The sequence below is a fragment of the Blennius ocellaris genome (genome assembly GCF_963422515.1).
Source record: "Blennius ocellaris genome assembly, chromosome: 6".
Taxonomy (NCBI): domain Eukaryota; kingdom Metazoa; phylum Chordata; class Actinopteri; order Blenniiformes; family Blenniidae; genus Blennius; species Blennius ocellaris.
The window spans coordinates 24151790-24175466 of record NC_137655.1 but is presented as its reverse complement, the minus strand read 5'-3'; the positions used below and the strand labels follow the sequence as shown (position 1 = coordinate 24175466).

The 23677-nt window shown below is 43.5% G+C and overlaps 1 protein-coding gene across 1 annotated transcript in view; it reads right to left on the bottom strand.

Annotated features, from left to right (window-relative positions):
• Window positions 1-8735: 8735 nt before the first annotated feature.
• Window positions 8736-23677, bottom strand: part of LOC308131601 (interleukin-10 receptor subunit beta-like) — a 54725-nt gene continuing 39783 nt past the window's right edge. The window contains exons 6-7 of the mRNA XM_080498385.1: window positions 10260-10405; window positions 8736-10177 (exon numbers count right to left, since the gene is read on the bottom strand). Of these exons, the coding sequence (XP_080354511.1) occupies window positions 10052-10177; window positions 10260-10405 (272 nt within the window). The 3' untranslated portion in view covers window positions 8736-10051. The remainder of the gene's footprint in view (window positions 10178-10259; window positions 10406-23677) is intronic.

The window sequence follows — 23677 nt, the reverse complement described above, 5'->3', positions numbered from 1 at the left end:
TCGTCTCATGCAGGACGAGAGGCTGTGACTACTAAAGATTGTTAGTGTGGAAGCCTTTATTTGGTGTAAGTTACTTCAATTCTGCAGTAACTTTAGCTGCAGGGATACTGAACAATGGACATACATTTGACATTTTTCATTGATTTGTTGTCTCACTTTTATATGATTGCACTCAGAATAATTAGAGAAATGTTCCTCATCATTTCAAAACCATTAGAAAATACAACTTGCATATCCATTCAAATATAAAAACTGAATCAGAAACCCCGATAAAGTTAATTGAAACTTCAATCAACCACGAAAAGTCAAATAATCCTCATTCAGATGTAATTATACTCAGTTAAATCAGCTGCTGTTGAACTGTAGGTCAGTAAATATAGTTTAATATGCATGTGTAAAAACCTTCCGCTGGATTTGTCACAACTTCACGAGCCGGCTGGTTTTCAATGTAGTCAGGAACTAGAATCTCTTATGCCAGTTTTTTTGTGATAACTGTTAACACATGAATAAACTTCCTCTGGAGCTACAAAACACATGAAACCTTCAAAAAGAAGATGCCACAGCCGAAAGGATTTTTTTATAGGATTTTGTGTTGCACCTTTAAGAGAGAAGACGTGTCGTTGTAAACTTCATGGGAGGAATTGTGACTTGTGCTTTTCTGCTTTGCAGTTTCTTTGTTAAAATACTAAACATTTCTTTTCCTGGTCATTTGCGGAACACAGCTGTTATACCGTGAAGCCAACTTCCTCTGAGTTCTTCCTGTTTTTCAGAGTCCAGCAGTGCTGAACTGTCAACAAGTTCATAAAACAATTTACACACTTCACCTTTGGTGACATGATTACACTGACGAACAGAGTTTTGTCCTGAAGCTGCACATGCTGCACGTATCAGGAGCTCCATACGTCTTCACTCACACGGTTCCATGGTAATCCATCAAGAGGTTTCGGTCACTAAGACATGAGTGCCTCTGATTGTGGTACAAAAAGTAATCCAAATACGGATTACTAGTTACTCCTTTAAAAGAAACTTTAGCCCCGTTTCCACCACACAAAAAGTGCAGGAATGGAGTGGTAGAGTCTGTTACAGCTTGGTTTTCCACCGCAAGAATTTGGGATTTTCCAGAAATAGCAGCTCCAAAGGTTGACACTTTTCTGCTACCCTTCCGTTGGGGGACTCAGGACCATAGAATGGGTATGATGTCAAGGAGCCGTCTGCTGATTGGTCAGTGATTTACTACACACCCTCAATATTTTAATATGTCGGCTATATGAATTCTCTGTTGTTAACATATTTAGCTTTGGACTAGCTGTTTTTTGTTTTTTTTTCTTTGCTGCGCAACTTTCATGCTGGTCCTGAAAGAGCTGACGTGAGGCAGGGGCAGAGACAGGGACTTGGGAGCAGATGCGATGGCCACTACCACTACCACTGCCACTCCTTCAAAAGACTTTTGATGGTGTCGTCCACAAACAGTAACTCCATGATTCCATGCAGTTGTATGTCCAACTTTCTGTCTAAGATACCAAACTTGATTCAATACATGGATTCCCTGTCAGAGCCACATTCCCATCCTGCTGCAGTTGCTGCACATTCTCATCACCATCATCATCTCCACTGTCCTGCTTATCCTCGGGAGGTTCTGGGAGGAGCTTAGCCTTGATGATATTGTGCACAGGAGATTATTATTTGGCAGACTTTTCCTAGCGACAGCCTCAGTTCTCCGTGCAACACATGGAATCTGCAGTTCAGCTGTCCAATACCCCACTCGACCAACGTTCGTGCTTTCTTATCGGCCCTGTGCAAAAACAAACGAAAAATTTCTCATTTACATTACGTGTTGTAATTCAGTTGTGGACGAAGGTATGGAGTGAGAAGCCAAGGTTTGTATGGGTAACCACTATCCACTAACAGGTAGCATACAATTGGCAGGTACCGTTCTTCAAAGAGCCGTCTCAGCCCGCTCTCAGACAGCATCCAGGGAGTTGTGCATCGACGGCCACAATCATACAGTGCATTAAAAACAATCTGTGTGTTGATGCTGTGGTAGCATTTTCTGTTCACATAAACAGCCTCATCTTGTGACGGTGCCGTTATGCAGATGTGAGTGCCATCAATGACACCAAAAACACCAAGGAAACCTGCTATGCCAATGAATGCCCGTTTGTTTGCCTGCAACGAGTGATCATCCAGTGGGAAGCAAATAAATCGTGCAACAATGTGGGGCTGACTGATCACCCTGCTGACGGAGGGTTGGGACAGACCCAAGTCATCAGCGCTACACTGCTGCATTTTCCCTGTCGCCAGGTATCGCAATGTTGTGATCACCTTCATCTCAGGTGTTATTGCGTTGCTTCCCTGTGTTGAAGTGAGATCATCCTTTTTTTTGGGATCTTGAACTTCTGAGACAAACTCGTTTTATTTATTTTTTCCCCAGAGCTTTTAGTAGTTGTGACTCAAAGTTGTTCCTAATGTCTCAGACCTTGTTTACACAACATTCTCTTTTTTTTTTTTTATTAAAAAAACATTTTTAAATACAGTACAGTTATTCTATGTGCTTTTACAGAGAAAATAGAAAAGCCCAACATATCCACATGAGCAAGCAGGCTTGTTTGCAACGGTGGAAAGGAAAAACTCCCTCCAACAAGGAGAAACCTTTGCAGAAACCAGACTCAGAGGTGGCGGCATTCTGCGGACCGGTTGGGGTGAGAGGATAGAGGAGAGGAGAGGAGAGGAAAGACAGAGAGATAGACTGGGTGGGGAGATACATACAATACCCTTGTTAGTGCTACATATATATATATATATATATTTTTTTTTTTTGTTGTTATTTTTTTTACAGTAATCGCACTGATCCAAATATTTTCCAACTGTCATGAGATTAAACCAGCCTGAGCAGTACTATCTAGATATTAACATAATTTTCTAGCAAGAGTATAAATTAAAAGGCAAAAAAACCCAATAACAAAACAAAAAGCAAAACAACAACAATGTTAACAAAAGCAAAAACAAAATGACACAAAACAAAGAACAAAAAACATGATTTTGATAATTGAAAGAACAATAGCAGAAAATAAGATTCAGCAGTAAATCTCATCGATGAGGAGTGTGTGCGTGTGTGCGTGTGTGTGGTTTGTCCACTGGGTGTGAATGGAACTGTTGTGGGGAGGCCAGCAGTATCCTGCGGAACTCCTCCTTGATGACTCTTGAAGGTTTCTCTCCAGGGAAAATAACAAAAGTTGCTAAAAACCTTTTTAGGGCCAGGCACACCTTTCTGATTGCCCTGCATACAGTGGCCTTACTCAGGTGCTCTGCGTTTCCATATTGTAAAGAAAGCTGCCATTTGTGAGGAAACGCAGCGCAACACACAATATCTGCTATGACGTCAGGGCAAGGCTCAGCTGGTGATGTTGCTAATGTACAGAGCGATTAAACTGTGGATGTACATAATGGTCTCTGCGGTAAAACGGTACCGCTCAAAAAGGAAGGTGTCTGGAAATGCCAGTACATCTATGCGCGGTCTGATGATGATCTGTCTGCCAATATTTAATTCTCGGCGAAGTAATGCTGCGCCTTCATCAATCGGATCATTATCAAAAGGACATGCCATGTTGAGGGAAAAAAGTTCACGTCTAATTTGCCTCTGGAATAAGGCACTGCAGAACTGTTTCACCAAAACTCCCCCACTGAATGAGGAAATTAAATCCCGTATCCGTCTGAAAGGGGGCGGAGCCAGAGCAAAACTCCAGGTTCACTGACAAAAACCTGCTCCTGACCAGGTTAGTTCTAGAGCGTCTGTTGCCATGGTACCTGACCGAGAGCTGACGTTACCCCTCTCTGTGAAACAGGCTGAAGCTACCCCTCTTCCTCTGGTTGGAGTTACCTCCCGTTTTGAAACGGAAAACCGCATTTCCCTCAACACAGGGTCAATTGACCTGGTGTTGTCAGTAAACCTGCTTTGTGAAACGGATCCCAGCTGTACAGTTTGAACATAACTTAATGGAAGTGAGACCCATCTTGAACATCCTTTGTCCTGTGTAATGAACTCTGTGAAGGACCTTGTATTGTATAAGCTGTATATTGATGTTTTTGCTCATTTTGAATGTATTTCTACAGATTTGTGACCAAAGCGTTGGGTCTGTGTTAATGTTGAGATCTTCTTCCCATTTGGAGGTGGGAAGGGATATTGTGGTATTTGAACATGGCAGGATTGAAAGGATTTTAGAAAGTGGTTTTGGTGCTGAGATCTTCAGGAGGTTTGTCACTGTCTGAGGTCAGTTTAGGTTCATCTGTTCTAGTTTGAACTTTGTTTGTATTATTGACTTAAGCTGAAGATATTCCAGATAGTTGTTTTGACTGATACCATATGTTTCCATTAGATCATTAAATGGAATAAAAGAGTTATTGAATTGAATAGAAGGTGTTCCAAGTTTCTTCTTCCCTTGTTTTGTCATCTTGTGAAGTTTATTGGTTTCTTTTTTTGCAGGATGTCAGGGTTGTTCCAGATGGGTGTGAGTTTGCAGGGAATTAGTGACGATCCATTCATTTTAAGAAATTCCCACCAAGCTGTCAGAGATGTGTTTATATTGATGCTTTTAAAGCAGTTGTGTTTTTTGATGATAGGACTGAAGAAAGGAAGGTCTCTGATGTGGAGATCTTCACAGAAGGTTTTTTTCAATGTCTAGCCAGGCTTCATCTAAGGCAGTGTTTTTCAACCTTTTTTGAACCAAGGCACACTTTTTTCTTTGGAAAATGTACAAAATGTAAACTCTGTAGCCTCTATTAACAATATAAAGTCATTCTCATCCAAGTTTTATCAACAGAATTCAAATAAATACAGAAAAAAGTATTTCCCAATTTATTTTTACTCACTCAGTGTGAAACCTGGGCCTGTTTGGATGAACACAGAGCTGAGATCCTGGTTAGATTCTTCCTTTTCAAAAACTTCTCCATCACTGTCACTGGCACAGTACTTTGATACAAGATGGTAGCAGCCACAGGTGGTGGTGATTAACGAGACTGATGTCTTTCAGTTTGGATTACACCGGCACAGCCTAACGCCTTGTCTCAAAGTACTGTGCTGCCATCTATTGGCAAAGAGTATTTATACATGATTACTCTGCAACACACTGCTCTCACAGCCAACAATGGCTATGAGAGCAAATGTTTTTTAGAAAAAAATGTGAAATTGGATAATTTCCCACGTGACTGACTATGACTATATCTCGCGGAACCCCAGTGTGCCGCGGCACAGTGATTGAAAAACACTAATCTAAGGTTTCTAATTAGTCCATTTTGTTGAGTTGAGTTGAGTTGAGTTACTTTATTGTCATTGTACAGGTACAGGTACAGGTACAACGAAATTGCTTACATAGAAAGTTTTGGGGAAAGAAGGACAACATGAGGTGAGGAGAGGAGGGAAAAAAGGCAGATTAAAGACTGTGTTCTTAGGAGCACAGTCTGTAATTGGGAAAAAAACCACCTCGGGCACGTTTAGCATCAACACAGACAGGTTACAACATTTCTCGAGACAGCATTTGGGATACATGAAGGGAAGTTCTGCAGTCCGCCACTAGGAGAAGGTTTTTTCAGGCGCGACGCCTTCACCAGGCACGCAGCCGCCCTCTCCAGTGGCCTCTGCTGGTGGTTTGGGGGTAGGGGCACAGCGAAAGCGGTGAATGTCCTGGGAAATTCCAGAGGCAAGAATGTCCGGGGAGGGAGGGTGGGAGGAGGGGTAGTAAGGGGTGGGGGGGTGGGGGCAGAGCCTTGATTCACACGCGCATCCAGGAGATATGAAGACAAAACACAGCCTTGGCAGCTGTGTGTCTGGGAGCCAAATGTTGATTATCTTTGTTTTCGTTCAGGCGCGTCAGCTTTATCCGTCAACCTTGAGTGTCTCTGGTCTCCAATGCTGCTCCAATTGTGGCAAGATTTAGCTTCCCAACCGAGTTCGAATATCCTCCAAGATCGATCCAATTTCACGTAAACGTTCAAGAATCGTGACCTGCACGCGCTTGAGTTCGTTTATCATCTGAGTCTGAGAGTTCAAAGCTCGGCACAGTCCTTCATTGACGATAGGCAGCCCTCCCAATGCGGCGGCCCGCATCTTCTCAACTTTTCGGTAGATCAGAAAGCTGCCAGCTCCAATCAGCAACATACCTGCTATCATGATTCCCAATATGTAGAGGTCCTCCACATCCTCGATGGAAAGAATGGCCAAACACAGTTGCCTCCAGGAACCCCAGGAATCCAGCATGTATCCGGCTGCAAACGTCCCATCGGGACATGCGGGCTCTCCTTTGCCCGATCGTCGTGTCGTAAAAATTTGGTCGATCGCATTGAGAGACCAGCTGATCAATTCCATGGTTCCGGTTAGGTTCGGATGCGGGTCTGAAGAGATTCTCTTGATAGATCAGACACAGGACAGTACAGTACAGGACGAAGCTGCAAGCGGGGAGGGCAAGTGGGAGAGGAGAGGAGAAAAAAAAGCGTCCGCCTTCGCTGAGAGCCGGAAGAAGAACCAAGAACTTTATGTTGTAACCATTTTACAACATAAAGTAAGTTATAGGCAATATAATAATTATAAAAGTTTGGAATTTCTAAGCCACCTTGATCCTTGGTGTTCTGTAGTGTTTTTAAACTTATACGTGATGGTTTATTTTTCCATAAGAATTTTGAGATATGGGATTCCAAGGTATTAAACTATGTTTTTAGTGGTTTTATTGGAATCATTGAAAAGATGTAGTTCATTTTAGGCAGGATCATCATTTACATTTTTGCTACTCTCCATCAAGTGAGGTCCTCTTCTATTGTTTTAATAAAGGGGGGGTGTAGTTTAAGTGCACCAAGTCTGACAGCTTGGCTGAGATGTTAATGCCGAGGCAAAACAATTGATTTATTCCAATTTATAGAATATTCTGAAATTGCAGAGAATCTGTCTATTAATTCTATTGTTTCTGGAAGAGAGGTCTGTGCGTTTTGTAGGAAAAGTAATACATCATCTGCATAAAGGCATATTTTATGGGTTACATTTGCTGTTCGTATTCCTTTTATGTTATTGTTGTGTCTAATGGCTGCTGGTAATGGTTCGATCAAAATTGCAAAGAGAGATGGTGAGAGTGGACACCCCTGCCTGGTGCCTCTCTCAAGATTGAATCTTGAGGAAGTTTGATCATTTGTTTTAAAACAGGCATTGGGTGAAGTGTACAATGTTTTTATCCAAGAGAGGAAATTTCAATTTCCGTAGTGTGGCGAGTAGAAATTTCCAATTTACCCTATCAAAAGCTTTTTCTGCATCTAAGGAGGTGATAATGGCCTTTTGTTAATTCTGGTGGCAGTGGTCTATAACAGTGTTTTTCAACCACTGTGCCGCGGCACACTGGTGTTCCGTGAGATATAGTCAGGTGTGCCGTGGGAAATTATCCAATTTCACATTTTTTCTAAAAAAACATTTGCTCTCACAGCCGCTGTCAGCTGTGAGAGCAGTGTGATCATGTATAAATATTGTGGCGAGCGCCGCGGAAGAATTGCTCTGAGTGGAGATTCTTTTCTGCCAGCTGATCACCAGAGGCTTTTATTTTGACATGAACACACGCAATCAGAACTTCATAACAGGATCACACTCCACACAACACATTTCTCACTCATGGTTGCACACCAACATCCAACAAAACAAAACTAGAAGAAATAATTAACTATCTGAACCGAGGAACAAAAACACAACACAAGCACAAATCAACACACACAACAAGCCCAACAATAACCCTCGATAACCTCTGGCAAAACATAACCTGAACTCCCATCATGCCCTGCAGCGACCAACTCCGTGATCGCTACAATACTCTTCGCCAATAGATGGCAGCACAGAACGTTGCCGGTGAAATCGAAACTTAACAGACGTCAGTCTGGTTAATCACCACCACCTGTGGCTGCTCCCATCTTGTATCAAAATACTGTGTCAGTGACAGTGATGGAGAAGTTTTTGAAAAGGAAGAATGTGAACCAGGATATCAGCTCTGTGTTCATCCAAACAGGCCCAGGTTTCACACTGAGTGAGTAAAAATTAAAAAAAGAAATTGAGAAATACTTTATTTCTGTATTTATTGATTCCTGTTGATAACGCATTGATGAGAATGACTTTATATTGTTAATACAGGCTACAGAGTTTCACATTTTTACCATTTTCGGGTGGTGGTGTGCCTTGAGATTTTCCCCCCCAAAAAAGTGTGCCTTGGCTCAAAAAGGTTGAAAAACACTGGTCTATAAGATTAATTAATCTGCGCGTGTTGTTAGTGGAGTGTCGTCTTTTAATGAACCCAGTTTGATCAGGGTGTATGATGTGGGGTGTAATTTTTTCTATTCTGCTTGCTAATGTTTTACTGATTATTTTAAGATCTAAATTGATTAAGTGATATTGGGTGATAGCTAGATGGTAGTGTAGGATCTTTATTCGTTTAAGAAGAAGATTGATATTTGCAAAGTTCATATGTGGAGGGAGAGATGAAGATTCTTGTGCCGTTTTTCACTACAATTGATTTTTCCTTTATATCTCAGATATAAAATCCCTAAACCTTGCCTTGTTTGGTGTCATTTTGTTCAGGACAACTTCAGAAATGCATTTCTGAAGTATTTTCTTCAGTTTGGCATACTGTATTAACACAGTGGATCTAAAAACACCATAAAACTACAAATTCGGGTGGAAAAAACATAGATTTATTGACAATAAAATTCACAGACATGGTTACCGAATCATTTTGTTCACTTGTAAAGTAAACATGAACTATATTCTTCAAAGATTGATCAAAACAGGGCTGAAAAAACAGCTATATACAAGTATTTACAGTGAAATAAGAAGCAATGTCTCAGGCATTTTTTTGTACAACTATTTACAAAAGGTCACACATACAATATCAAGTGAAGACCAACTATTTGTACCACTCAGAAAAACAGTTTCTATCTAACACCACACAGAGGGGCACATCAAAGGCCTGGCATTTCCATGGAGTGTGTTTTCTGTTGTTGTGTTCCTGCAGGCAATGTTTACATTGTAGCCTCCCTTTGGCTGTCGCCGTGGAGCCTGGAACGATGGGGACAGGGATGTGGTCAGCTCTCCTGGTCTGGGGGACACCTGCTGCATCTGTGTCACAAAGCTGACAGACCAGCTCCACCAGGAAGTTTTCGTGGGACATTGGCTGCCCCTCCTTCACACTGCACAGCTCTCGATGGAGAATGTAAGCATTCGTTGTTGCAACGTCGAGGTAGTGGCGCAAAACAGTCTCGTACCACCGGGCAGTTTTGCGATGAGCTGAGTAGTACTGCAGCAGCTGGTCTGACAAATCAACCCCACCCATGTGTTTGTTATATTCTGTTATTGGTTTGGGGAAGGGGATGTTTCTCACCGTCCAGTGTCCATCTCTGTCCTTCACTCTCCTCCGTGCAGTCTGTTGCATCACTGCAGGATGAATGGTTGAGCACACAGCCACCTCCCGAGTGTCCATCCACTTTAAAAACAAGTTAAAGTTTTGGCTTTTGTTGCCACCATCCTTTCATCGACTGCCAGCTCCCTCTTTGGATGGTCGTAAGCTTGGCAGGCAGTGTGGATGTCATCATAAAGACCAGCAATTGTCACAGAAAAGCACACAAAAACTGCCTAAGAATCATTCAAATCAAACTACCAAGTGTTTATGAACAAATGTCTATTCCTAAATCATCAACCTACGAATCACATCTAATCAATAAATCAATATAACATCAAGCGAGATCTCACAAAACAACACAATACAAAACGAAAAACCAGCAAACTGTGTGTGTGTGTGTGTGTGTGTGTGTGTGTGTGTGTGTGTGTGTGTGTGTGTGCGTGCATTTGGAGGAGAAGTAATTTTCTTCAGTAATAAAGCGTCTTTACAGACAAGAAACTCGTCCTGCAGGACGCTACAATAGTGACGCTGCAATAGTAATACACGGTGACTTGGGAGAAATAACTGTAATCTGATAACTGGTTTGGAAATAGAAACATGTTAGATTACTCATTATGGTCTCCTCCATGGTCCCATCTACTTCATCCCTCCGTCTCCTCTTTCGTGCTCCTGTCTCCAGAGATGAGGAGCAGCTGGACACAGGTCTCCTCTTGGGGGTGCAGCTCCTTAAGTGACTGCAGTGGAGGGACTGCAGGAGCCAGCACAGACTGAGGAAAAACAAGCAATAAAAGTCATATTGAACAAGATGCCCTTTCTTGATTCAATACAAACAGAAATCCACACTCCTACCTCCTTCAGGCACTGAGGCAGTGTGTCGTTTGGGAAGAGAAATGTGGAGATGCGTTTCCATTTTATCACCACTGCTGCTGCCAGAGCCACTGCCACAGAAATGCCCAAAAATGCCAGCACAGCTGCCATCCATGGAGCTCCATTTCCTGCAAAAACAACCACGGGGTGGCGTTGTATATCACTTTTCAACCGGGAAACCGGATTCTCTCAGAGCTGTGTAAAGCTAAATATCTAATTGATTAGGTGATTATGTAGAAGAGGTCTGAAAGTCTTATAAGTTCAAAATATTAGAAATTCATGCAATGGTTGTTACTTGTCTTCCTGTCACAGAGTAGGAGCAGTGGTGTGCAGTCAGGGGCAGCAGGGCTAGCACTGCGAGCCTTATCAAAAATTATTTTTCTTTTTTTTTAATAATTAAAAAGTGATTCTGAAATCTGTGTCTGGAATCAATTAGTGACTTTAGCAATTTTATCCAGAAGACAATTGGTTATATTTTGTGGAGCTCGTATCTCCTGTTGGGCTCTCACAGGACCACAGAAAGTTGTTCATTTGTAGGAAAAGACAATTGTCATATGTCATGATACACAGTCATGACATATGAATTCTGACCCAGGAATGTGATTGTCTTTCACATGGAGTGAGGGGGGGACCTTCTGCAGGACCTTCCTCCCCCCCTTTCTAATCACAAGATGCTTCCCCCCATGCATTTAGCCAGTCACTGATTGGTTGAAGCTCACCTCCATTCTTTCTCTTGCAAGACAATCTCCAAGTAGGTGAGTTGCTGTAGAGCAGCTCATCCGGTGTTAGCACACAGCTAACACCAGAGGTCTGTAACCAGAGGCCTCCACTCCTCTCTTGCAACGAAGACTCCGAGGAGACCTTCCCAGGACCGGAGACCAGCGCCCAGAGTCTGCTCTCCAGGGAAACCAACCAGTTTCTCCAGGACGGGACCAGGGAAACGACGCCCCACAGAACTTCTTTGTGTTTTTCCTGAACAAGCAGGAAAACCATCACAGACCTGAGCGACCAGCTCCTCAGTCTGAACGAAGGGACAACCAGGAGCTGCAAAGAAGGACTCCTGAAACATCAACTTCATCTTCCTCTTCTCAGCCTGCAGAACCAGCAACCACAGTTAGCAGGAGGTGCTAACGACCAGAGAAGACACCAGCTTCCCTCCAGCAAGGACAACAACTGAACTCCTTCAAGGAAGTGGTAACAACTGGGCATTACTCGAGATTAGTTAAACCTGATGCTATGCATAGAACTGTTTAACTTTTATGAAGATGTGTCGATTCTGTTACAGTGATTGCGTTCTCCTAATAATGATAGTAGGAGCCGTTATCAACTTGTAAACCAACGTTAGCTCTGCCACAGACACAGGGCCTGCATGCTAATCTTTGCTTTACTAACTTGTTAACTCACAATCCTACACATATCACATCAAAGACAACATCCCACCGTAACCAAACACCATCTGATGACTCCTGACGTTTTACAAGACAAATCGCAGTCACATAAACTCATTCTAGAAATGGTCCTTTAGCAGAGACACACCGGAAGCAGATGCTAAGGCTAGCTTCCATTGATCCATTGCTATCAGCACATGGCCGAGACTCAGGACAGACCTCCTGCTCTCTGATAACCTCCATTTGGAATGTAGTTTCTTGTGATCCGCCATCTTGTTTTGTAGTTCCATCACACGTCTCACACACACACACACTCCCTCCAACTCTCTCTCTCTCTCTTCTCTCCACACACACACACACACACACACACACACACACACACACACACACACACACACACACACACACACACACACACACACACACACACACACACACACACACACACACACACACACACACACACACACACACACACACACACACACACACACACACACACACACACACACACACACACACACACACAGACACACACACACATGCACCTACACACACCCAGCTGTATATAGGTAGTTAGAATCTGTGTTTTATTTGTTTTCATTGTAAATAAATAAAATTTGGAATCCTACTTGCTGTTTTATTAATGTAGACAAAGGTGAATGAAATATCGACCTCTTCTGTGTCCAGAACTCCAAAATCCTTCAAGCTTTTCTGGTAATTCTGGTAATTGTAATTAATTTAATTATTAATTCAAATTCCTGATTAACTGTTTAGTATATCTTATGAGACTGATATAACTGAATTGGCAATCATTTCCTGTTAAGACAGGTGGAGCTCCGAGGTATCTGATACAGATCAGATTAAATTTCAACAACATTATTAATAACTATCTTTGATAATTATTAATCATTATCGGCAGCCAACCAAAACATAAATAGTGATCCATATGAGGTAATAAATCCCTACACTCCTATGTCCTCTAAATGCATCACAGCTCCTTTTCACTGCTGGGGACCAGCAGTAACTTCATTCCTACCCTCTGATGGAAGCTGGACGCTGCTATTGGGTTAAAATGTTGAGTGACAGTATCATCAGCCAATCAGATTTTGATGTGTTATTGATGGAACGCCTTAGGGCAAAGTTTCAAGTACTGGTCTTGCTGTTGTCATTGAAATGAGCTTAACTGATTGGCCCATGGGCAGGTGTGTGATGATGCACTGTTATCTGCTACGGCTGATGGCGGCTAATTTAACAGAAAGATTGGATGATACGATAGCGGACCTGCTTTGGGGACCTTTTTCAATTGTGAGTAGAAGAAGATCGATACCAGAAATGGATGAGCTAACTCAGACCAACAAAGACTTTGGCCCAATCCCAATTCTCTTTTGTACCCCTCCGCCAATCCCTTAGCCCTCCGCCTCTGCCATCACCTCCAAAACGAGGGCAAAGGCAAAGGAACAAAAGTTTCAGCCCTTAGATTTGGGACACCCCTTTCCCTCTGCTCACCCCCACCCCTCTCACTCCGTCTCACAGTTTTGACGTCATAATACGGCGACCTTATATCAGCAGAGCTGAGCCACGGATGTTTGTTGATTTTCCAGCAGGAGCATTGTCATGCCGTCTCAAATTCAACGTGTTGCAGTAGCTTGGCTGCTTTGTTTCCACATCAAGGTGAAGAAATAGACGGAGACATGGATTACTTCAGTTTTTGCGCTGTGTTTGGACTTCAGAAATATTTCCTCATTCACCATGCGAAAGCGGATGAGCTTCCTTGTTTGCTCGGGGGTCCCTGTTTTCAAAACACCCATATTAGAAGACTTTGGAACTATACAGTGTAATAATAAAATGTTATACACACGGTCTCTACGAAACAAATACACATGGAAGCTACATACGGCAGACAGCAGCGCTACTGCCCTTCTTACTAGTATAAAACACAACAGGTTTATATAACTTTAGAAGCGTATATATGTGAAATGCGAGTCCTTCGACACCATGTCCTCCTACACCTCTGTTTAAAGTGTGCATCTGTAAAAGCTTCGTTTAGAGGGGTGAATAGCCCTTCCCCTCACCCCTCCGCCTCTGCACAGTAGTGAAATGGGACACCCCTCAGACCCTCGTGAACGCGCATTTCAGAGGGGTAGGGGTAAGATGAAAGGCTAAGGGGGAGAAATGAGACGCAGCCTTTGTGTGGCATTTTACAGAAGGATGGATTTAATCTACAAGTGATGGTGAGTTTTTTTTTTAAATAATTTCTCTGGTTTAGATTGGCGCTGCTGTTGGCATTTGGTGCCGTTTTTAGATTAAGTGGTGTTTCCCATACAATTGTGCACACAGACCGACAAGCACGCATGCATGACAATTGGGCGCGAAACTCGCACCCCCCCATATGCAAACCTGTTGGAAACATCACAAAATGATGTGATGGCAATGCTGCAGTGGTGTCTTGACGTGTTGTGATTGTTGATCAGCTGTCATGTTAGTGTGGATTAAGTACTGATGCATAGTAGTGGCCTTACATTGGATTTGGATTGTGTATTTACTGTCGGACGTGGGGCAGTGGGGGGGTTAACTGCTGGCCCTGACTGAAACACCACCACATGCTACTGAGTAGGAGTTACTCTCGAAGTACTACCCTGACAAAAGTCGCTTTGGCACACATTGACCTGAAATGCCCGTAAAATACATTTATAATCTCCATCTCTGTGGATGAACTTTATGAGTGTGTGCTTCCCCTCCCTGATCTTCCTACCTCAGTTCTCACTGCATGTCGTCATCTCCTCCCTGTCTCCTGACCTAAAAACCCCTTTGTTTTATCCTTGAAGAGGATAAAAACCATAGATTATGACAGGAGTAATCTCTGGTTTGCTGTTGGCAAAACAGCGTACAGTCTGATGTAATCCTCACAGAAGTTAATAGAGTCCGTAATGCAGTTTTTGAGACTGTTGATATCCTCCATGTGGTCTTCACAGAACACTTCCCACGCCGTAGTCTCAAAGCAGTCCTTGAGAGCCTCTACTGTCTCATCAGACCATCTTTTATTGTTGGGGGTCACAGCTGGTAGTCTGTGTACCAGAGGTTTGTACACAGGCGGGAGGTGCACCAGGTTGTGAGCTGATTGTCCAAGGGGAGGGAGAGGGGATGAGGTGTATGCCTCCTTAGTTTTGGCATAGAAAAGGCCCAGTAGTTTATTGTCTCTGGTGGGCCAGGTGACATATTGTTTAAAGGTGGGCAGAGTAGAAGAAGGAGAGGCATGATTAAAGTCCCCTTTGATAAGGAAGAGAGCCTGCTGGTGTTGTGTCTGCAGCCTGTTTGTAAGCGAGTGCAGGACATCACAAGCTGAGCTGGCATTAGCAGAGGGTAGTATGCAGGTAGGACAGGTTAAAAACATCTTCTCTTGTTGCAGCAGTTTACCCCGGCACAGCATCCTGTTTCCTTCTCTTCGGCCTGCGAGTAACATCAGGTCTTTTGCCGGTTAGCTCAGCTGCGCTATAGAGGGCTAACAGCTGATCCCAGGTGTAAACAATGGAGCCACTACCGCACGAGAATTCAGCTCTTGCAGATGTAGCAAGGAGAGTTAATATAACAGCAGAAAAACCAGAGAGTAGTGTCCATCTTGTGGCAGATAATCATCTGGTCTTAAATCCACAAAAAAGAACAGGTTTAGGAGAGGGACAAAAGTATAAAAACAAGGAAAAACCCAGCAATGGGTAGGAGCTGCTGTAACATGTGGCCACTCGGGTGGCGGACGTAAACGAGCATTTTTTCCAACCTCAAATTTCTACGTAATTATTTAAAAGTAGGGTTCTCAACAGGTTGGTAAAAACTGAGTTTGGTTAAATTAACATTTTTCATTCATTTGTATCTTAGCATTTGCAGTGTAGTTGATCTGAAGAGTGATGCATCTACTCAAATTCAGGTTCAAGGTAAATTGTTAAAAAAAAAAATTCACACAGTAAAAAGGGGCAAAGGAAATTCCCCATGCTGGGAAAGATAAAGGCAATCAGGTTGGCCAGCATTGCCAGTGAGGTGTTCCTTATTATATTTAAGGGAGTTGCAAGCCCTACGTCCAGAGCAAGCTCATGTAGCCCTGAGTAAAATATGTATGTTTTGAAATGTGTTTGTCCACTCAAGTGTCATTTTGTGTTTTTAATTGCACTCTATGCTTTTTGTTTTACACATCTATGTTCATAGCTCTATACGCACACATGAGCAGTATTGTTGTTGTGGGCAGTCAACTACTTTCAGCTGTAGCTCACAGCCAATCAGACAGCTAGATGGGAGGTCTTCAGCTCACCTGCGCAGGTAGTTGGAGACACTAAAAGAGACGGACATTACACGCAGCGCTCTCAACATTGGAGCCGGAGCAGAGAAACGGGTGTGACCAATCTCTACTGCCGGGATTGACCAGGAGTTGTCCCAAGAGTGTGTGTGTGGGAATCTGTGATCCACTCGAGGAGCTGACTGAAGAAGGACCAGAGAGTCTGGACCCCCAGAGACTGTGGCTGCACAGTGACGAGCTGTGCTTGCTATGCTGCTGTGTCTGCCGTGCCTGTTGTGAGAGTACCATCCTGCACCTGCCCTCAACCCACAACTTACCCTTTTCCCCCATTCCCGTTCATTCTTCACCTTCATTCCCCAAAACTGGACTCGTGAGTAACGAACTGACTTTTTGCACGTGTTTTTATTTCTGCTGGAAAGCCAGTGAAGTGACCATTTGGTTTTTGGTCACCCCGCTCCCCAGCTTCGAACCAGGCCTGCAACGGGTTATTTTTTCACTTTAATTTGTTCATTTAAAGCCCCGTGTGAATGTGTGAGTGAGAATGGGCATTTTCAATTACTGGTTTAAGTCCAGGTGAGCTCTTGTGAAAGAGTATATTTTGGTTGAAACAACCGTGTTTATTTTATTGTTTCACATAATTACCTCAGCTTCTCCAGCTTTTACTGGAGTCTACTTTAGTTGCCTTTTGTGTGAACTTTATATGGTTTTGTTGTTTTGTTTGCTTTTTCAGTTTCTATTTATCGACTCTTCATTTTGTAATAAACAATCATTTATTAATTTTAAAGGTATAGTAGAGGATTTTCTTCTTCCGGGTGGATCATCAAAATAACTGGTCCTCCCAATTGTCAATCATTCTGGTGATGTATGACGTAAGCCCGTCGTACGTGCCCGTCCCTGCGCGCAGCTCACTCCACACGGTCCTCATCATGCCGGTGGCCGACCCGACGCATTATTCTCGGACATTTTTACACAGTTTCACCCCCTCTGGTGCAAATCTTCTTGTAAAGTGAGCTTATGTGAGCGATGCCGACTTGTGACTTGTAAACAGAGCGTGCACGAGGAGAACTGGGCTCGTGCATGACTCTCGCACGCGTTTTAGTAGGCGTTCCGTCTCGGGAGCAGGTACAGCGTTGCGCATGCGCATTTTTTTCAAACGGTGGAGAGGGCGGTTCTTTCCTAAAATTCCTGAAAATCCTCCTGTATACCTTTAAGTTGAGTGAAGCCATTTTTGCTTGAATCCGGGACCCGCCCCAGTGTACTATTACCCCCTATATATTAACTAGCTACCTGGGGCGGGGGTTACAAACGCAAGCGACAACACAACAGTACTCTCATCTACTGGAAGTTGTCAGACAAAATGATGCAACATGGCGGCATGCTTGTTTGCCCCCTGGGGTGGGGGGGTCCATTTGTGTTCATAAAATGCAAAAGAAAAGAAATTATTTAACGGCATGCACTTCATGTCTGTGTCTTGCAATTGACAAATACAAATTGAAAAAAAGAAAACAACAAACACGAGACAGCTGTGGTTCAGTAATACAGCACTACACAGTAATACAGCACTACTCAGTGATACAACAGTTCACAGTGATACAACACTACACAATGATACAGCAGTGAATCACGTCCAAGTCAAAGAGGTTTCAATATTTCCTCACTTGCCACCCTGCTCGGCATCATGCAGAACAGGAAGTCTTCCTTCCCAGGGAGAGAGCTCCACAGTGATGAGCTGCTCTGGTAGTGTATGTTGTTTGGTCCAGCTGAATGGAACTCAGTTCCTCTCACATGAAGTAATAGCATCTTCCATGCAGTATTTTTCATATGAAAAAAAAAAAATGCAGCCCATATAGTCTTACGATGTAAATGAATAGAAAATCAGAGCTCGTGACTTGAAGAGTTTATGATTATGATGTGAAAAATCATAGGTTGATACAAATACCACCCCCTCTCCAAAAATAACAGCATGTTTTGCTCTCTCTCTCACTCTCTCACTCACTCACTCACTCACTCACTCACTCACTCACTCACTCACTCAGATCTTGACACAGAAGAGGTTGACATTTTATTCACCTTTGTGCACATTAATAAGTGTGGTATACTGACTAATAAGAATATTACTATATTGTAAACAGGTTATTAGGTCTACCCAGTAGAGGGCGACTCGCCTAATGTTATATACGCACAGCTATGTCCAGAGCTACAAAACATAGAAGAAGCAGTACTGAAGAAATGTGCTTATTCCATGCTTGTACCCTGTTCACGGAAAAAAGTTGGAACTGAACTTTGAGACGTTGTGCACCATATTCTTTCGGCCACGATGCAACATCTTTTTGGTGATGAGGATAAACAACACTGAAAAGTAAGGACATGGCTTTTGGGCTTCTAAAAACCTTGAAAGAGGGGGAGAGCAACGTAAAAAGTTATGAGAGAAGATGGCGACCATCGGCACTCTAGCGGCGTTTGACGCTAAAAGTCAAAGCTGGGAAGAACACTGAGATAATGGAACAGTTTTTTAAGGCCAATGATATTGATGATGGAGATGAGCAGAGAGCTATTCTCCTCAGTGTGGTCGGCGCATTGCTTGGGCGTATGAGTGAAATACACCTGAGGAAAGTTGATCCCTATACGGAGAGCATGAAGATAAATGAAAAAATAGTTCATTTTGAGATTGACACAGGGTGCAGTCTCACAGTAATGAATGAAAAGACATTTCAAACAATGTGGAAAAACCACAGAACACCTCACATCAAACCAGTGCAAATCAAGTTGGAAACATCTACAGGAGACCCAGTGAAAGTTGTTGGAGCAGCTCAAGTGCAAGTGAAATATAAAAAGCAAAGAGCAAAACTGCCCCTAGTGGTTGTCAAAGGAGATGGCCCCACTTTGCTGGGCAGAGGCTGGTTGGAGGACATTCAGCTGGACTGGGAAGAAATAAAAACCAGACACCTGGATTGCCAAGTGCACCATATCCACTCTGAAAAGAAAGCACAACAGACAAATGTGACTTTACAAGAAGTGCTGTGCAAACAATAGGGCGTTTTCAAGGAGGAGCTGGGCACATTAAAGGGCACCAAAGCCACAATTCATGTGAAAGAAAATGCGGTTCCACGCTTCTTCCGCCCAAGGTTGATTCCTTATGCAATGAAAGCAAAGGTTGATGAGGAAATTGACAGGTTGTTAAAAAACAATATTCTCACACCTGTGAAATACTCAGAATGGGCAGCACCAGTAGTACTCATCCTGAAACCAGTGGGCACAGTCAGATTATGTGGAGATTACAAACCTACTGCCAACAGTGTCTTCACTTGAACAGTATCCAATACCCAGGGTGGATGATTTGTTCAATGCACTTTCAAAAGGTATGCAGTTTTCCAAGCTGGACATGAGTCATGCTTACCAACAAATACTCATGGATGAGGACTTCAAGAAATACTTCACAGTAAACACACAGGGGATTGTTTACCTACAACAGATTACCGTTCAGTGTGGCATCTGCTCCGGCCATTTTTCAGAGAATGATGGAGAGTCTGTTCAGTGGGATCCCCCTGGTTGCAGTGTATCTGGATGACAGTTTGGTGAGTGGAGCTGACTAAACAGAGCTGACTATATCCTGAACTTGGACATTGTGCTGGAAAGACTGAAAAAGGCTGGACTCAGTCTCAGAAGAAACAAGTGCACCTTCATGCAAGATGAAGTTGAGCATTAAAGCCCCATTTCCACCGCACACAAGTGCCGGGACGGAGCGGAGCGGAGCGGTACGGAATAGAGACCCCGACCGAAATTTTGGGTCGCGTTTCCACTGCAGAGAGGAGCTTAAAAAGTGGGCAGGGCTTATGAGCTCTGCAGAAATGTGACATTACAACAGAAAAGAAATTCGTCAGATCTAGATCTTGTCAATCCTCTGTTGTTTACATCCTCCACTCCTTTATTTTTTGCAGCTGAAAAAAAAAAAAAGTTACTTTTTGCAGCAGTTATTTTTTGCAGCGGCAGAGCTGCAGCCGCAACTTCCGTGTTTGTTGTGAGAGAGCGAGCGCTCCGGCCACTTGCCGGCAACTTGCCTCGCACCCGGAGCGTTCCCCCCGGTTGGCTGAGGCACAGACACGGGAGTCTTGAGCTTTCTGCTCAAACGCAGGAGGCACTCCACTCCAGCACTGATCGCGGTCCGGCAGCTCAGCGTTGGAACACGAAGGCGCCGAGGTCCGAGCTCCTTTTCATCGCTTCCGCGGTCCGTCCCCGCGATATAGCGCCACTGACCGCGGTTGAACAGAACACTGACCGCCTCTGGGCAGCGGAGGCATTTCAAAACGCCAAGGATTTTATAACACATCTGACGTACTGGGACACTACTCAGCTGACCGAGAGCTAGTTTTGTCATGTGATGCTTCACCTTTTGGAGTAGGTGCAGTATTGTCACACGTCATGGAAGATGGAAGGGAGAGACCGATTGGATTTGTGTCACGTACTTTGCAACCTGCTGAGACAAGATTCTCGCAGTTGGACAAGGAAGGACTTGCAGTCATATTTGGAATTGAAAAGTTTCACAAATATTTGTACGGGCGCAATTTCACTATTTACACAGATCACAAATCGCTGATTTATCTGTTCAATGAAAGGAAGCCTATTCCCCAAATGGGATCACCAAGGGTGCAAAGGTGGGCTGTGAAACTCAGTGCATATATGTACAACATTGTCTACAGACCAGGTAAACATCACACAAATGCAGATGCATTACGTAGGCTACCAGTCCCTGTTAAATTAAGGAAAGAGGAAAGGACTGAGCAGGTACTGATGTTGGACATGTTGGATGAACCATTGATAAATGCGGATCAGATAAAGAGTTGGGCTGCAAAAGACACTGTCTTGTTGCAGGTACATGAATACATCCTAAAAGGATGGCCTGTAGAGAATGATCCAAACATGAAAGCTTTTAACCAGAGAAAACTGAAGCTCAGTGTAAGAGATGGCTGTGTGCTGTAGAGAGCTTGAGTTGTTATTCCTACAAGAGCAAGAGAAGGGATGCTAAAACTGTTACACCAAAGTCACACAGGGATGACTAAAATGAAAGGACTGGCCAGGTCGTACATGTGGTGGCCAGGCATGGACCAAGATGTAGAGAAAACTGTTCAGGCATGTCAGGATGTCAAGTGCATCAAAAAGCACCTGCCCCTGCACCTTTACATCCGTGAGAATGGCCGGAGTCACCGTGGTCAAGGATTCATGGAGACTACGCGGGACCGTTCCAAGGATAAATGTTTCTCGTGATCGTGGATGCACATTCAAAATGGCTGGATGTTTACCCGATGAAAACAAGCACCTCTCAAGTCACTATTGAAAAACTCTGGCAAAGCTTCAGTATTTATGGAATACCCAAAATGTTGGTGTCAGACAATGGCACTTGCCTCACAAGTGCTGAGTTCGAAACATTCATGGAAAAACAATGGAATCCATCATGGGAGATCCGTCCCGTTTCACCCATCCTCAAACGGACTCGCCGAGAGGGCAGTTCAAACCTTCAAAGAGGGGATGAAGAAGATGAAAGAAGGGACAATACAAACAAGGTTATCGAGATTCTTGTTTAGCGACAGTATCACACCTCACGCAACAACAGGCTTGTCACCTGCAGAACTCATGATGTCACACAGACTGAGCTCTGCCCTGGATTTGGTTGTGGTGGATGTGAAAACCAGAGTGCAACAAAAGCAGCTAAAACAGAAAGAAACTCATGACACAGGTTTCACATCTGGAGATGATGTTCTCATCAGGAACTATTCCTATGGACCAACATGGATCCCTGGCGTGATCCAAGAGTCATCAGGACCCCTTTCCTTCACAGTTAGTGTCGGTACTGATCAAGTTCTGAAAAGGCACGTAGATCAGGTCAGAGCAAGATTGCCAGATACCATGTCAACTGTGGAATAAGAAGACAGCTCAGTGTTGCCTCCAGACACTCCTCCCGAGGTTGTCCCATTACGTGAGATGCACAAACCACAAAGGTTAGAATAGCAGAGATCTAGTGCAGAGAAAGTGTCAGAAATACAACCTACCCCTGTGGGTCAGACTGACATTGTCTTACCTTGTGTAACGGAGATGAGGCATTCTAATAGAGAGAGACGTACCCCTGTTCACCTCAAAGATTTTGTTCATTAAAGTGCTTTACAGTCACAGTGTATTGCTTAGGTTTGCCTAAGTCATTTTCAGTTGTGATTAGGAATGTGTTCGTATTGTGAGTATTGTGTTTTTAGTACAGTAATGGCTTTTGCTTAAAGGTGGTGGAGTTGTGGTATACTGACTAATAAGAATATTACTATGTTGTAAACAGGTTATTAGGTGGTACTGCGGGCCCTCCCACAACAGTTCCAACCACACCTAGTGGACAAACCACACGCACAGACACTTCCACTCATCATCGATGAGCTTTGCTGCTGATTTTTCTTGTTTTCTGTTGTTGTTCTTTCAATTATCAAAATCATGTTTTTGTTTTTTGTTTTGTGTCATTTTGTTTTTGCTTTTGTTATCATTGTTGTTGTTTTTGCTTTTTGTTGTTTTTTTGCCTACCTGCTAATTTATACTCTTGCTAGAAAATCATGTTATTGTCTAGATAGAGCTGCTCAGGCTGGTTTAATCTAGAAAATCATGCTACTGTCTAGATAGAGTTGCTGAGGCTGGTTTAATCTAGAAAATCACGTTACTGTCTCAATAGAACTGCTCAGGCTAGTTTAATCTCATAACAGTTGGAAAATATTTGGATCAGTGTGATAACTGTAAATAATATATGAAGCAGTAACAAGGGTATTGTTTGTCCCCCCCCCCTCTCTATTCTTAATCGTCTCTCTCTTTGGGCGTTCCCCCCCGGTCGTGTACAGCAGCCATGCCAACTTCTAATAAAGGCAGCAACATGGGGAGACTCTTAGTCTCTTCCTGTTGCAAGAGCAAGAACTGTTCTGACATCTGAAGGCTCTCAATCACATCATATTGTCTGCATATGCTGCTGAACAGGACAAGGGCAAAAAAAAAGAAAAAAGAAAGAGTTCAGTTGTTGTCCGGGCTGGAGAGAAGCTGGTGTTTTCTCTTGTAGTTAGCACCTCCAGCTAACTGTGGTTGGCTGGTTCTACAGGCCAAGGAGGAGAAGACAAAGTTGACGATTCAGGAGTCTTTCTTTGCAGCCTCCTGGTTGTTCCTTTTGTCCAGACTGAGGAAATGGTCGCTCAAGTCTGTGATGGTTTTCCTGCTTGTTGAGGAAACACAAAGAGGTTCTGTGAGGTGTCATTTTCCCGGTCCCGTCCTGGAGAAACTGGTTGGTTTTCCCTGGTTGATGGGAGATCAGACTCTGGGAGCTGATCTCTGGATTGGAGGAAGGTCTGACCCTCGTGGTCGGGCCAGCAGAGGAGTTGAGGAGGCCCCAGGTTGCAGGCCTCTGGTGTTAGCTCTATGCTAACGCTGGGTGAGCTGCCTCCAGCAACCCACCTCCTCCGTCGAAGAACAGGATCAAAAGCTTTTTTGAGAGAATCTCACCAACTGTTTTAATGAAAGTTGGGGGATTTGAAGGTGTGAAATCCTGAGACCCTCATCCAATCGATGACTGGTTGAGTGCATAGGGGAAATGTCTTTTGAGCAGAAAGCGGGGGAGGATTTGCATGGGTCTGCAGTGGCAAAAGTTTCCCCCCGCTGTGGGTGATGCTCAGTCACATTCCTGAGTCAGAATTCACGTCATGATAGTTGTATCATAA